This window comes from Herpailurus yagouaroundi, unplaced genomic scaffold (assembly GCF_014898765.1).
Source record: "Herpailurus yagouaroundi ecotype Mexico unplaced genomic scaffold, PumYag 141, whole genome shotgun sequence".
In the NCBI taxonomy this organism is placed as follows: Eukaryota; Metazoa; Chordata; class Mammalia; order Carnivora; family Felidae; genus Herpailurus; species Herpailurus yagouaroundi.
In genome coordinates this window covers 51,638,604-51,654,020 of record NW_024412396.1, presented here as the reverse complement: position 1 = coordinate 51,654,020, position 15,417 = coordinate 51,638,604, and the positions used below count along the sequence as shown (strand labels likewise).

Sequence of the window (15,417 nt, the reverse complement as noted above, 5' to 3'; positions counted from 1 at the left end):
GCCCAACGTGGGGCTCAGACCCATGACCCTCGGGTCATGACCTGAGCTGAAATCAAGGGTCAGTCGGTAAAGCATTCAACTCTTGGTTTCAGCTCAGGTCATGATCTCGAATTTTGTGGGTTCAAGCCCCACATCAGGCTCTGTGCTGGCAATGTGGAGCCTGCCTGGGATTCTGTCTCTGCCCCTTTCACGTGATCATGTGCGCACATGTGCTCTCTCTCTCCCTCAAAATAAGTACATAAACTTAAAAAAAACACACACACAGAAAAGTTGAAAGAATTATACAATGAACAACCATATCTCCACCACCTAGATTCTACAGTTAACTTTTTTTTTTCACAATTAACATTGCTAAATTTGCTTTATTACCTGTCTACCCATCTGTATCCACCGTCAGTTCACCTTACAACTTTGATGCATTTCAAGTTAAGTTAAAGACATCATCAGTGTACTTTACCTGTAAACACTGCAGCTGCATGCATAATTATGGAATTCACATTCAAAAATTAAACTGGGGCGCCTGGGTGGCTCAATCAATTAGGCAGCCGACTCTTGATTTCAGCTCAGGTCATGATCTCACATTCGGGAATCGAGCCCCAAGTCAGGCTCTGCGCTGAGCATGGAGCCTGCCTGAGATTGTCTCTCACCCTCTCTCTCTGCCCCCTCCCCCCCCCCGCAAATAAGTAAATAAACTTTAAAAAATTAGATCAATACTGTTGGATTTAAATTAATTGCAAGTAAAAGGGTTGAATGTGACTATAAAGAAATTCATGGAATTTTCTGTCGTAGGTTAAAGAATATTCTCTGGTTCCAGATATTAATGGGTAACATAGTGGTGAAGTAATTTTCAACTCTGTTCACACAGAGGATGGGGAGGCACGTGAGAGGGATGAAATCCGGCATGATAGGCGAAAAGAAAGACAGCACGACCGGAATCTTTCCAGGGCAGCTCCTGATAAGAGGTAGGTGCTATTTGAGATAAATACGAATTATGAGGAGTGGCTTTTCTGAACCTTTTAGAGAGAAGGTTTAGTCCACTGGGCCCAGTTTTGCTTCTCTGCCTTTCCTTTTTAGTTTGATAACTTACTAGATCAGCACTATTTTCTCACACCAAACTATTTACTTTTTCTTAGAAGAAGAATTGACTGTCCCTGGAAGTAATCTTTTCTTATCACCCTGTAGATGTATAGAATAAGCTAGAATTGCGAATGACAGAGGGATATAGAAAAGGGAGTTCAAATCATCTTTGTGAAGGTAGTAGATAGGACTGTTCTGGTCTGTTCTTTTCCTATTTTAAATGGTGAGACCAACATTATGTGCCTATTCCTCCAGGCAGAGAATAAGCTTCTGTACTTTTTAAAAAATTATTATTTTTTTAATGTTTATTTTGAGAGAGAGAGCGCACACATGCGTGAGTTGGAGTTGGGGAGGGGGCGGGGGGGGGGAAGAGAGAGAATCCCAACCAGGCTCCTTGCTGTCGGCACAGAGCTTGATGTGAGGCTCAGTCTCATGAACCGTGAGATCATGACCGAAGCCTAAGTCAGAGTCGGATGCTCAACGAACTGAGGCACCCAGGCGCCCCAAAGCTTCTGTGCTTTCATTGAGATACTCCTACATGCAGAGGACCGTCCCAAGTACGGTGGCAGATAAGAGCAGATTTTGTGAGAAGTGAAAATCAGCCTCTTCTCATGAGCAGTTCTATTAAAATTCAGACAGAGCTACCATGTAAAATTACTTGGGAAAATGGACCAGAGCACTGTTAATAAGTACAGACCTGCGTGAAACAAACAAAATACTTGCATGGGGACTTGGGCTAAAGTAGGGATTGGTAAAGTTTATGGTTCACCAAAGGCTGAGGCCTGAATTCTGAGTGAGGGTTAAATACAACTATGAAACATTGTCTTTCCATATGAGCAGTTTTCCACACTCTCATCATTTTGTGAGCTATTGATAAATCCATTTTTTTTTCAAGTCATGTACTAAACATGAAAAAGAAGATTCCTGCTGGTGGTGGTCTTTGTTATTTAATGGCATAGCTCATCTCCCTGGGTAAGTGGAGCCCTGGAGAAGCAGAAAATCTGAATTTCAAATTGTGGATAATAGCGGTGTAGAAGAGAGTGGAATGAAATGTGAAAGTGCACAATTAATGATACTCTTGCTCTGAAATTCCTAAGCTGTAAAAAATTAAAATGGCTCTGTAGATAAATTGGGCCCTTAAAAACAGTAAAGTGGTTATGAGAATTGATAATAATGTAGAAAGACTGTAAACTTATGACTGGGTGAAAATTAGGTTGTCTATAGAAATCATTTTAAGACTGGAGTTTCAGGCCACCTGGGTGGCTCAGTTGGTTAAGCATCCAGCTTCGGCTCAGGTCATGATCTCATGGTTCATGAGTTCAAGCCCAGCTTCAGTCTCTGTGCTGATAGCTCAGCACCTAGAGCCTGCTTTGAATTCTGTGTCTCCCTCTCTCTGCCCTTCCCTGGCTTCCACTGTCTCTCTCTCTCTCAAAAACAGTAGCGCTCTGTCTCTCAAAAAAAATAGATTGACAGACCTGAGTTTCTGGTAAAATAAGTGATGACAGTTACCATGGTTTCATTATGATATAGATTGCATACATACTGAAACAGCAGGGGAATTAAGATAATCTGAATATTGAAAATCATACTGAGTAATCTAGTCATTGATATGTTTTTCTCAAAATTCTTATAGGATAAAATTACTAAATGTGGTTCAGGTAAAGAACTGATTCTGGCTTACTGACAGTGATTCATATGATACATCTAATTTGTAGGGGCGCCTGGGTGGCGCAGTCGGTTAAGCGTCCGACTTCAGCCAGGTCACGATCTCGCGGTATGTGGGTTCGAGCCCCGCGTCGGGCTCTGGGCTGATGGCTCAGAGCCTGGAGCCTGTTTCCGATTCTGTGTCTCCCTCTCTCTCTGCCCCTCCCCCGTTCATGCTCTGTCTCTCTCTGTCCCAAAAAAAAAAAAAAAAAAAAGTTGAAAAAAAAAAAAATTTAATTTGCATCCAGTCCCCCCCCACCAACCCTCGCATAATAGCAAATATAGACTAGCAATTTTCTATCTCAGCATGCTCTGTTAGGTGATTTCTTTTCTTTTTTTTCTTCCTTTTTTTTTTTTGTAAGGTGATTTCTTGTGTTAAACACTTCATGTCTAGAGTGCGTCTCTTGACAGTTCTTTTCATTGAACAGAAAGGCCTGATTGTAAAACCCCACCTCTTCTAATAATCACATCTCTGAAGTGCTGTAAGGACTGCCAGCCCAATTATGCATTATCAAGGAATATATGTTCACAAGATCTGAACAGGATATATTCATTAACTTTGCTTCTGAGATTGGTTAGGCTGAAATTGAAATTCAGCTTGTCTGTGAAGAGTTTTCAGTTAGCAACATTATATTTCAAAACAGGTCGAAACTGCAGAGAAATGAAAATCGAGATATCAGCGAAGTCATTGCTCTTGGTGTACCCAATCCTCGGACGTCCAATGAAGTTCAGTATGACCAAAGGCTCTTCAACCAGTCCAAGGTACAAGGAATTTAGAAATAGCATGTCTTAAGTGTTGATATGAATATAGTCCTCAGGGAAAAGAAAATTAACGTATCATAGATTTGGATCAATCTAAGTAAGGTATGCTGGCATAATGAGAGAAAAATATTACAAGTTATGTGTTATAACTTAGCTGCTTTATCTTATTTGATCTTTGATGCAAGTAAGATGAAACAACTCTGATTTTGCCCTCTTACAGTTGGCTAAGATGTAAGACACTAGTAGAAAATGAAAGAAATTAGGTGATTTAAAAAAAACCTAATATATTGGTCTTTTATTTCTAAAATAGACCCAGTGTCCTACAAAACTATCTTTTTTGGTTTTTTGTTGATCTTTGAAAAAAAAAAAACAACAACTTTTTAATGCTGTAGAATCACATAAACTTGAGATCTTTAAAAGATGAAGCTAGGGGCGCCTGGGTGGCTCAGTTGGTTAAGCATCCGACTTCAGCTCAGGTCATGATCTCGCGGTCCGTGAGTTCAAGCCCCGCGTTGGGCTCTGTGCTGATGGCTCAGAGCCTGGAGCCTGCTTCCGATTCTGTGTCTCCCTCTCTCTCTGCCCCTCCCCCGTTCATGCTCTGTCTCTGTCTCAAAAATAAACATTAAAAAAAAACTGATATAAAAGATGAAGCTAAAAAAACTAAATTTAAGTGCTAAACTAGCTATCAGGAAATCTGATTCCTAGAAGCTATTGTTATCAACTAGCTAGGACACATTAGGACTGAAGAAGTATCTTTATGTTTTAATCTACCCAACATTGATTATTTACAGGCATAAGACCTTTAGATCAAAGATAGATGTGCTTTGCCCTCAAGGAACCTTCAAGTCTACTGGAAAAGACATATGTATATAAATAAGGACAAGGCAGGCTGTAATAAAAATACAGACATAGAAATAAAGTTCTACTGGGATATGGAACAGAAAAGTTTATTGACTCCGAGGCTTCAGGGAGATTTGAAGGTAGCATTTGAGTAAGTTCTTTTAGTTTAATAATTTATTAGGTACTTTTTTACATTCCTGGCATTGTTCTTTTACTTGTATTATTTCAATCCTTTAAAAAACCCTATGACTTCATACTATTTGTTACAACCTCTTTATGTTTGAGACACATACAGGTTTAGCTAGAAACTGATAGAAGATTAAAACATGGGCTGTCTTGATTTCAAAGTTTATGTTCTTAAACACTATGCTGTGGTAATTTACCAGGCTGAGCAAAGGGGTTAGGCATGAAAATTTCATGTAAGTAAATATTTATGACTGTCACCTCTTACAAGCTTAAGCTTAAATTATTTCAAAGTTGTAATAAAAATTTTCCTAACAAAGGACATCCCGTATTAAGGAACCATTCAAATATATGAAGCAAGTTCCTTGTTGTCTTAGGATTTTCATTAAGAGCCTTATTGTCTCTTGCTATAATAGTGATTGTTCTTGGAGTGCCTGGGTGACTCAGTTGAGCATCTTGATTTCAGCTCAGGTTACGATCCTAGGGTCATGGGAGCCTGCTTAAGATTCTTGCTCGCACCCTCTGCCCCCTCCCCAGCACATGTTCTCTCTCTCTTAGATAGATATAGAGATAGATAGATAGATAGATAGATAGATAGATAGATAGATAGATAGATAGAGGCAGGCAGGCAGGCAGGCAGGCAGTGATGTTCTCAGGGAGTTAAGGGGTGTGACATTTATTCTAAACAATTTTTTTACGTTTATTTATTTTTGAGAGAGAGACAGAGTGAAAATGGGAGAGGGGCAGAGAGACAGGGAGACACAGAATCCAAAGCAGGCTCCAGGCTCCAGGCTCCAGGCTCTAAGCTGTCAGCACAGAGCCCAATGTGGGGCTTGAACCCACAAACTGCAAGATCATGACCTGAGCCAAAGTTGGACACTTAAGCAACTGAGCCACCCAGGTGCCTCTATTCTAAATGAAATCATACAGGGATGCCTGCCTATACAGCATGCAACTCTTGACGTCAGGGATGTGAGTTTAAGCCCCATGTTGGGCATAGAAGTTACGTGATAAATAAATCAGTGAGTGACATCAGGTAAATGGTACTTGACAATTCTTTCATCTTTTTGCCATTGTCTGTAAAATTGAAATTGTCAAGTACCTGTTTATACTACTATCCCCCTTCACTACTTCACTACTTCACTAAAGTAGTCAGACTTGTTAATTAGCACTGTATTTAATCTAAGGACCAAAGGTGGTAAGAATGAAAATTTACAGACTTTTTTTAATGAAGATCATTTTAATTTGCAGTTCAGATTGCTGAAAATGTGAACTTTTAATGTCCTTGTTCCACAGGGTATGGACAGTGGTTTTGCAGGTGGAGAAGATGAAATTTACAATGTTTATGATCAAGCCTGGAGAGGTGGTAAAGATATGGCCCAGAATATTTACAGGCCCAGTAAAAACCTGGACAAGGACATGTATGGTGATGACCTGGAAGCCAGAATAAAGACCAACAGGTACCAAGGCAGACAGCTCAGTCTCACTGTTTGCACTAGTGAAAACAAAGTGGTTCATAGTCCTTTTTCTTTTTCCCTAGATTTGTTCCCGATAAGGAGTTTTCTGGTTCAGACCGTAGGCAGAGAGGCCGAGAAGGACCAGTTCAGTTTGAGGAAGATCCTTTTGGTTTAGACAAGTTTTTGGAAGAAGCCAAACAGCACGGTGGCTCTAAAAGACCCTCAGACAGCAGCCGCCCCAAGGAACATGAGCATGAAGGCAAGAAGAGGAGGAAGGAGTAGATACACCGTTCTTCAAAGTGAATGAACTTTTGTCCATAACCCTAATGATGCAAGTCAGATGGGGAAACACTTTGTAAATGGCCAGGATAAAAACCAAATCTGGGTGTCAGACCCCAGCACTACTTTTTATTACGGGAGTAAGGGGGGCGGGGGTGGAAAATTCTTTGAACTATTTAGTTTTTTTTAAAGAGTGGGTTGTGTTTGTGTTTCTCCTACCTTTTGGCATTTATAGAACATACTGCTCCACACATAAAATTAAGACCACTTCCTTTTGTGTGATGTTAGTACTTTGGGGATAATATTTTGTGTAAGAAGGACTGCTGATGAATACAGTTGCCCCAATCACAGTGAGTAGAAGGATGTTCACATACTAGAACTGTCCTGCCAAATGACGCCTGCCCCTCCTGAGCTCAGTTTTCATTTGGAGTGGGGAAAGCAAGCTCTTGCTTGGTGCAACTACTTGTTTCAAATAAAAACATTTAGGCAAAATTTTCAATTTTGTTTACTTTATTTAAGAGGTAGTAACAGTCTCAAAAATCTTTTTCTTCATCAGATGTTTGATCCCCTTGCAAAATTTTTGGTCTTTGAGCTTGAATGTGGAGCTGAGAAAAATCAAATAAGCATTGTAAGGAAAGACACTATCTGCAAAAACATTACAACTGACTGAAAACTGCCACTTTAAGACTGCCTTTTTATTATAGAGTCAGCATCTAGAAGTCAAGAGGATGTTATTTGTTCCCTACTCTTAAAACTAAATCAGTTTGACCCAAGGTTGCATGGTAAGTGGAAAAGCCAGGATTTCAACAACAGTCTCCCTACCTTGTAAGTAAGTTCCCACTGCTCTATGTTAGATACACCTTGCTAACCATTAAAGGGTCTTCCTGTACTACCCTCCCCAGACATTTTCGAACGGGCACTCTCCCACCACCACCATTCTTTAACCAATATTAAGGAAACCTTAGTTACAAATCTCCCAAAGACCTTGTCATTCCATACTTTTGACCTACTGACCGATATATAGAAAGCTCACAACATTATACAGAAAAATATTTACCTTTACTCCATCAATAATATGATTTTCTTGCTGTAGTGCATTCTGAAGTTCTTCTTCTGAAGAAAACTGAATCCAACCCATACCTCTGTGAAACCCAGTCTCTTTGTCCTAAAAATTCAAAATTTAGGAAGAGATTAATCATGAACTTGAAAAACGTTTCCATGAGCTCCAAAACAAACTACCAACTGTTCATCTGCCAAAACGGCATAACAGACATTATTAAAGATGTTGAAAAACTTAGTTACCAAAGGCTTAACCGCCGTGTTAATCTTAACATTCTGCTTTTCTGATGCCACTAGAGAAGTAACATATAGGTAGTAAAGTTTCTTTGTCGTTCAAGATACAAACCACACTAAAATAAGGGAAATTTTAATCACATAAATAGAGTACTCTAACTTCCTCATTTCTAGAAACTAAAAAATTAAGCCTCAAAATCTAGGTGCATTTCTGGTAATTTTGGAGACCAATTACTCTCATCACCACTACTACCATTATAATCACATACTCCCTATTCCTAATGAAAAATAGGAAAAAAGAAAAAATATATACAGTATTACCCTTATTTACCTAGCTCCAGACTTCAAGGTGCTTCCCTTTGTGCATAGGACAAGAGTGCTTATCATCCAACCTATACATCAGCACTTGTGGAAAAGATTCTGGTGTGCTTCGAAGCACCCTGCTATTTAAAGACGAGGGGTGCCTGGGTGGCTCAGTCGGTTAAGCATCCAACTCTTGATTTTGGCTCAAGTATGACCTCAAGGTTGTGAGATCAAGCCTGCCTTTGGGCTCTGTGCTGGTCATGGAGCCCGCTTAAGATTCTCTCTCTCTCCCTCTGCCCCTCCCCACCCAAATAAAAAGAACAGATACAAAGATGTCTATTCACTCTGTACATCATCATCATCATCAATCTTGTTACAAAGTTACGTTGTGCTCCACACCACCCCCAAACCAAATTCTTAGAAATTGCCCCCGTATTTAAAAGGTGACTTTTTTTTTGAGAGAGAGAAATAGTGGGAGAGGGGGGCAGATGGAGGGAGAGACAGAATCTTAAGCAGGTTCCATGCTCAGCACAAAGCATAGGGCTCAGTCCCACGACCCTAGGATCGTGACCTGAGCTAAAATCAAGAATCTGAGGCTCAACTGACTGAACCACCCGGGCACTCCTAAAAGGTAACTTTTTAAGTATAAACCTAGACTGCAGGAAGTTTCTGGTAATGTCCCAGTGATTCACTCCTTACCTCAGAAAAATACAATTTCTCCTTTACCTCCTTATGACCATTGCTGTAAAAGCTTTACAAATTTTGTGTGTGGGGGAAGCCTGGGTGGTTTAGTCAGTTAAGTGTCCAGCTCTTGATTTCAGCTCAGGTTATGATCTCCCGGTCGTGAGACTGCACGCTGAACGTGGAGCCTGCTTGGGATTCTCTCTCACCTCTCTCTGCCCTTCCCCTCCTCACACTCTCTCTCTCTAAATAAATAAATAAACATTTGAAAAAAATGTTTTGTTTGTGTAAAACTTAAGTACTGTGTATCTAAGATAGGAACCTGGATTTCTAACTTGAGTACATCAATTGTTTACCAAAAACTTTTTTCCTGTTACATTTTATTTAGTTTTACCAAGAATCAAAATTTTCTTTTGTTTAAATCTAAACCTGTTAACTCCAGGTCCTAAATTATTTTATTTATACTTCTAAGAGGGAAATGGGAACCAAGAAAAATGTGTTACTATTTTTGGATAAAATTTTTTAATGCTCCTCAAAAAACACAAGTTTCATACTCTTTGTAAAATTGTAGTTTTTAAGCTTATAGAAACATTTTCATGTCAGTAATACATGTGCATCATTCTTTTAATCAACTGTATAAAAAACTCCATTGTATCAATGACTATTTAATCCCATTGATAAACATTTAGGTTCTTTCTGGTAATATTACTATTTTTTTTATTTAGTTTAAAGAGAGAAAGTAGGAGCAGGCGAGAGGGGCAGAGGGAGAGACAGAGAATCTTAAGCAGGCTCCATGCTCATCGCCTAGCCCAATGCAATACTCGATCTCAGAACTCTGGGATCATGACCTGAGCCGAAATCAGGAGTCAGACACTTAACCAACTGAGTACCCAGGCACCCCTTTCCAGTTATATTAGTGAACAATGTTGCTTTGAGCATTCTTAACCACACCATTTCTGCAGAATAAATGCCTAAAAATGGAATTGCTAGATCAAAGCAAATACAAATTCTGGATTTTTATTTTACCAAACTACCCTTCAGAAATGAAGTAAACTTCTGAGCAATTTCAGTGCCAGCTTCCCTACACCCTCACTAGCACTAGATAGGAGTAATCTATTAGATCCTTGGAAAGCAACAAACATTAAGAGTTAAGAATTTAAATTTCTTTAAGTTGATATTTTACCATAGTCTTCTCAGTGTCAGGAAAAAAGGGGCAGTTTTAGTGAAGCACCTGTAAACTTTGTGTGTACTCACATTACCCCATCAAAAATCCAGTAATTCTAGAAAGCCCACAGAAAAATACAGCCCAGAATAAAGCAAAACAAATTGATAAACTGATTTCTAAACCTTCCTTAGAAAGCAAAGGAGGGGTGCCTGGGTGGCTCAGTTCGGGGAGCATCTGACTTCGGCTCAGGTCATGATCTCATAGTTCGTGAGTTCAAGCTCCACGTCAGGCTCTGTGCTAACAGCTCAGAGCCTGGAGCCCGCTTCAGATTCTGTGTCTACCTCTCTGCCCCTCCTCTGCGTGTGCTCTGTCTCTCTCTCTCTCAAAAATAAACATTAAGGGGCGCCTGGGTGGTGCAGTCGGTTAAGCGTCCGACTTCAGCCAGGTCACGATCTCACGGTCCGTGAGTTCGAGCCCCGCGTCAGGCTCTGGGCTGATGGCTCGGAGCCTGGAGCCTGTTTCCGATTCTGTGTCTCCCTCTCTCTCTGCCCCTCCCCCGTTCATGCTCTGTCTCTCTCTGTCCCAAAAATAAATAAAAAACGTTGAAAAAAAAATTTATAAAAAAAATAAACATTAAAATTTTTAAAGGAAATATAACAAATATAAAAATACTAAAAGAAAAAAGGCATTCAACTTAATAAGGATAAAGATTAAAACAGATATTCTCTACCAGTTGAAAAAAAATTTTTTTTAAATGTTTATTTATTTTTGAGAGACAGCATGAGCAGGAGAGGGGCAGAGAGAGAGGATGACACAGAATTGGAAGCAGGCTCCAGACTCAGCTGTCAGCAGAGAGCCCGACATAAGGCTCAAACCTATGAACCATGAGATCATGACCTGGGCCAAAGTCAGACACTAACCGACTGAGCCACCCAGGTGCCCCTCCACCAATTAATTTTCAGATAAAATCATCCTTTAGTATCAAGTCCTTACTATAATACTGGAGTGGGCAGAATTCAAAGATGGCCCTGTGATCTACACATGTCCCACCAAGTTACCCTCTGTATAACCCCTTCCCCTTGAGGGTGTGTGGGACCTATGACATGCTTCTAACCAAAAGAATATGGCAAAAATGATGGGATGCCACTCCCATGACTATGTTCTAAGACAAACTTAACAGACTAGACAGAGAAACTCCTCTGCTGACTTTGAAGAAGTAAGCTGCCATGTTGGGGGAGCCTACAGACCTCCCAGGTAACAAGGAACTGCAGGTAGTCCCTACAAGCTGAAAGCCAACAAAAAGGTAGATACCTCAGTCCTACAGTTCAAAAATGAATTCTGCCAACAACCTGAGGGATCTTGGACATCAGTCTTTCCCAGTTGAGCCTCTGATGAGACCAAAGCCCCAGCTGACACCTGGCCTGCAGCTATATGAGACCCTGAGCAGAGGGCCCAGTAAGGCTATGCCCAGGTTCCTGATCTGCTGAAACTGTGGATAACATGTTTGTCGTTTTGAGTCCTTATGTTTGTGGTAATTTGTTATGTGCAGGATAAGTTTTTGTTTTTTTTTTTTACTTTTTAATCAGTATCACCCATAATTTTATCCATAAAGACTCTGATGAACAGCTTTACTTCAATAGAAAGTCATACAAGTTGATATGTTTTGACAAAAACTCAAGAATTCGAGGATAAAATTTGAGGATCAAGAATGAAAGGATAACTTTTTTTTTTCAAAGAGAATACTCACAAAAGGTATGATGCACTTTCGTATATGGCCAAACTGTGCAAAGTGTTCTCTCAGCTCACCTGTATAGGAAGAGAAAACATGTTAAAAGTAGTTCATGTATTTTGGGGTACCTGGCTGGCTTAGTCGGTAAAGCATGTGACTCTTGAAATTGAAGTTGTGAGTTCAAGCCCCACGTTGGGCACAGAGATTACTTAAAAACAAACAACAAAAAAGGAGTTAATATATTTTGTATCTTTCATCCTAGATTGTAGGTAGAAACCAACAGTGGGCCTAGAGTTCCCAAACATTTTGTGAACAGGAGCTACTTTGCATTTCCTTGAAGCCTTAAGATTTAGGAAGCAGCTATGGTACTGACTACAGATCTTCAAGTTATGATGGGGTTACAGCTGATAAACCTATTGTAAGTTGAAAATATCCTAAGTTGAAAATGCATTTAATACACCTAACCTACTGAACAGCATAGCTTAGCCTAGCCTACATCATAAAAGTTTTTTTATGTTTATTTTTTTATTTTTGAGAGAGAGACAGAGCATGAGCAGGGGAAGAACAGAGAGAGGGAGACACAGAATCTGAAGCAGGCTCCAGGCTCTGAGCTGTCAGCACGGAGCCTGGCACGGGGCTTGAACCCATGACCTGAGCCAAAGTCGGACACTTAACTGAGCCACCCAGGCACCCCTAGACTAGCCAGCTTAAACATGCTCAGAATACTTACATTAGCCTATAGTCAGGCAAAACCATCTAATGCAAAACCTATTTTATAATAAAGTGTTGAATTTCTTATGTAATTTATTGACTACTGAAAATGAAAACCAGAATGGTGGTTAAGGGCACAGAGTAAGTCTATGAGTTGTTTGTCTATGAGTTGTTTACCCTCGTAATCACATGGCTCACTGGGAGCTGCATCTTGCTGCTGCTGCTGCTGCTGCTGCTGCCTAGTATCACAAAAGAGTATCATACTGCATATCACTAGCACAGGGAAAAAAAAAATCAAAAAAAAAATTTTTTTTTTAATTTTTTTTTTCAACATTTATTTATTTTTGCAACAGAGAGAGACAGAGCATGAACGGGGGAGGGGCAGAGAGAGAGGGAGACACAGAATCGGAAACAGGCTCCAGGCTCTGAGCCATCAGCCCAGAGCCTGACGCGGGGCTCGAACTCCCGGACCGCGAGATGGTGACCTGGCTGAAGTCAGACGCTTAACCGACTGCGCCACCCAGGCGCCCCCAAAAAAATCAAAATTTAAAGCAGAGTTTCTTCAGAATGTGTATCACTATTGCACCATTGTAAAGTCAAAAAATTGTAAATGAAACCACTGTAAGTCAAGAACCATTTCTATAAAGCTGCAATGCACCAGATTTGGGGAAAGTGTGTGTAGGGACACACACAGATAAGTTGCTGAGTTGACTGTAGTCTTCATCCCCTGCAGAGGAGTATCTTCATCATAGTGTTAGGTGCATGGATAACAATCCTTGTGAGAAAGTCACACAAAAGACAATTTAACCGTAGTGTGTTGTTTAAGCCCTTGCCTTCCATAAAGTTTACACTCAGTTAAAAAGCTGATACTTTAAAATTTGTTGAGATGACCCTGCTTACCCTTCCTGCTTTATTTCCCATTGCTGGCCCATAGTTACTCTCTAGTATAGCAAATGAAATTCTGTGTCCCATGGATTTCCATCTTTGTCTATCGTTATTTACCCTTGTTATGTCGGTAATCCTATCTCTTCCTGCCTAAATTGTAATTATCCTTCAAGATCCAAGCCAAATATATCCACTGAATATTAATTTATCGGGGATCTACTCCAATACAAAACAATGTTATTATCCTGACCCGAGTCCTCAAAGATGCATAGTAATCTTAAAAATCAAAAATGCATGATCTCTTCTGAACTACAGTGCTTGTACTTTCCCTGATTGATATTTCATATTACCTGGTTATTTCCCCTAGTTCATCTAAACCTCACTGCTTCAACAATTGCCTGTATCTGTTGTAAGTCTCCTCACCCTCACCACAACACCGTAACTTTCCCGAGTGTTGAGTCCACTAGTAATTGATACACAGTAGGGCAATATTTGATGAATGAATAAATGCCTAGTAATGCTTCAGCAACCCATAGGGACTAAATTTCTGAAGAGCTCTCCCAGTTGGTCAAATCAGTTGTCAAGATCAGGACCTCAGAGACCATGTTACTGGAGAATAAACAAAATAGTGTTAAATATACACGTTTTAAACCAGGTATTGAAAGTTCTAGAAAACATTCACTTCCAAAACAAACTAGTTCTGGAAGGTAACCCTCTTCCCAAATTACCTATAACTGTTAAGGGAAAACAGCTGCAAGCACCAAGAACAATGCCCACCACAAACACTCCTTAAATATTTGCTGAATGAATGAATGAACTGAGAGAATGTTTCAAAATTGTATGTTACATAGACTCTTTGTAAGAGTTTTAAACCAACCCATTATGGTCTGTACACCTGCAACTGCAAGATGCTGATGAAATCCCTGGGCCTTTACACAGTTTCATGGAGCCTAAGCAAGACATTGTACTGGCTTGATCTTCACCTGCCACATATTGAGAAAGTGAGGCACAAACTGATCTATTTTCCATTCCACTACCCACACCTGGACCACAAAAACTAAGAGGTGAGTAATCCCAGTTCCATTCTTTTCTTTAAGGGAGATGACCTGATAAATGAAAATCTATAAAACTGACCGTGGATTTTTAATTTTTGGTAGGCAAATATAAAAACATTTTCTCAAAACTGCAACTGACAAAAATCAATGTTGGTGAGAGATTTCGATACTGATTACTCCCAACCCTCTATCTCCAGCCGAGGTCTCTCCCCTTGAGCTTCAATTACAGTAATCATGAAAATGATTATCATTCATTGAGCACTTATGTATCTAGCACAGGTCTAAGCGGTTTACATATAAACTCATTTTAACCCAATCAAAAATCCTATGAGGAAAGTTATTACTGACTCCATTTCACAGATGAAACTGAATTACAGTAGTGAGCCCTTTTCCCAAATTCCCTCCCTTTGGGTTGCACAACTATTAAATGGCCGAGGTGGAATTCTAACCTGCGCAGTATGTTTAAAAGGGCACTTCTCAATCTCTACACAATCTTCTCTGCCCACTTGCTGACGGAGACCTCACAGGTTTTTCTCAAACTCAACACATTTAACCTTTAACTCCTCTTCTTTAAACCTGCTGCTTCCACATCCTAACCACGATATTCACCAACGCTAAAAACCTGGAAGTTGTTCTTCCTTTTCCGTCATTCCGTACTCTTTCCCATTCAAACCATCGCGAAAAGCCGTTGATTTTGTTCTGTTAACATAGGTGGATTTGACCCGCTTTTCTACCACTACACTATTTCAGGTCCTCTTCTTAGGACTAAATTACTGAAACTGCCTTTTAGTTCGTCTCCCCGCCTTCAACCTTACCAGTTTGAATCCATCCTCCATACCGCAATCAAAACAGTCCCTTCTAAATCGTACATCTTAACGTTTGCAAGTAACTGTTCCACCAAATCACTCCCGCAGGCAGGAGACCCTGAATACGTGCCGCAAAAGCTCAAGACGCATCCCCAATTAATTGCAAAAAAAAAAAAAAAATCTGCTCACTGGTTTGCTCAGGAGCAACAGCTCTTAATCCAGCTACCACGCTGATTCCAGCGCTCCGCCAAAAGCAGTGCTTTTGAGGATCGCTTGAGCCTCAAACTTCCGCCCCTAATACGTCTCCATCACTCACTCGAGGCTGCGGTCCAGGGAATTTTTCTGACGAAAGCCACCGGCCGGCTAGTACTAGTACGCAGCGCCATAGCGCCCCTCACCGCTGAAGCCGCCATCTTTAGATTAAGCACCTCTGTGACCAGTGGTCACGACCCCGGAAGAACCTGCCGGATCCGGAGCACGGCACTCT

General features: G+C 40.4%; 2 protein-coding genes across 2 annotated transcripts in view; one reads left to right on the top strand and one right to left on the bottom strand.

Moving 5' to 3' along the window:
- The window catches only part of SNW1 (SNW domain containing 1), a 33,140-nt gene extending 26,344 nt beyond the window's left edge, over positions 1-6,796 (top strand). The window contains exons 11-14 of the mRNA XM_040477857.1: positions 866-962; positions 3,426-3,543; positions 5,863-6,026; positions 6,107-6,796. Of these exons, the coding sequence (XP_040333791.1) occupies positions 866-962; positions 3,426-3,543; positions 5,863-6,026; positions 6,107-6,305 (578 nt within the window). The 3' untranslated portion in view covers positions 6,306-6,796. The remainder of the gene's footprint in view (positions 1-865; positions 963-3,425; positions 3,544-5,862; positions 6,027-6,106) is intronic.
- Positions 6,795-15,375, bottom strand: SLIRP (SRA stem-loop interacting RNA binding protein). The gene is made up of 4 exons (XM_040477861.1): positions 15,247-15,375; positions 11,492-11,550; positions 7,360-7,467; positions 6,795-6,907 (listed from the first exon to the last, which is right to left on the bottom strand). Exons 1-4 carry the CDS (start codon positions 15,341-15,343, stop codon positions 6,836-6,838), a joined length of 336 nt encoding a protein of 111 aa, XP_040333795.1. The 5' UTR covers positions 15,344-15,375; the 3' UTR covers positions 6,795-6,835.
- Positions 15,376-15,417: the final 42 nt, after the last annotated feature.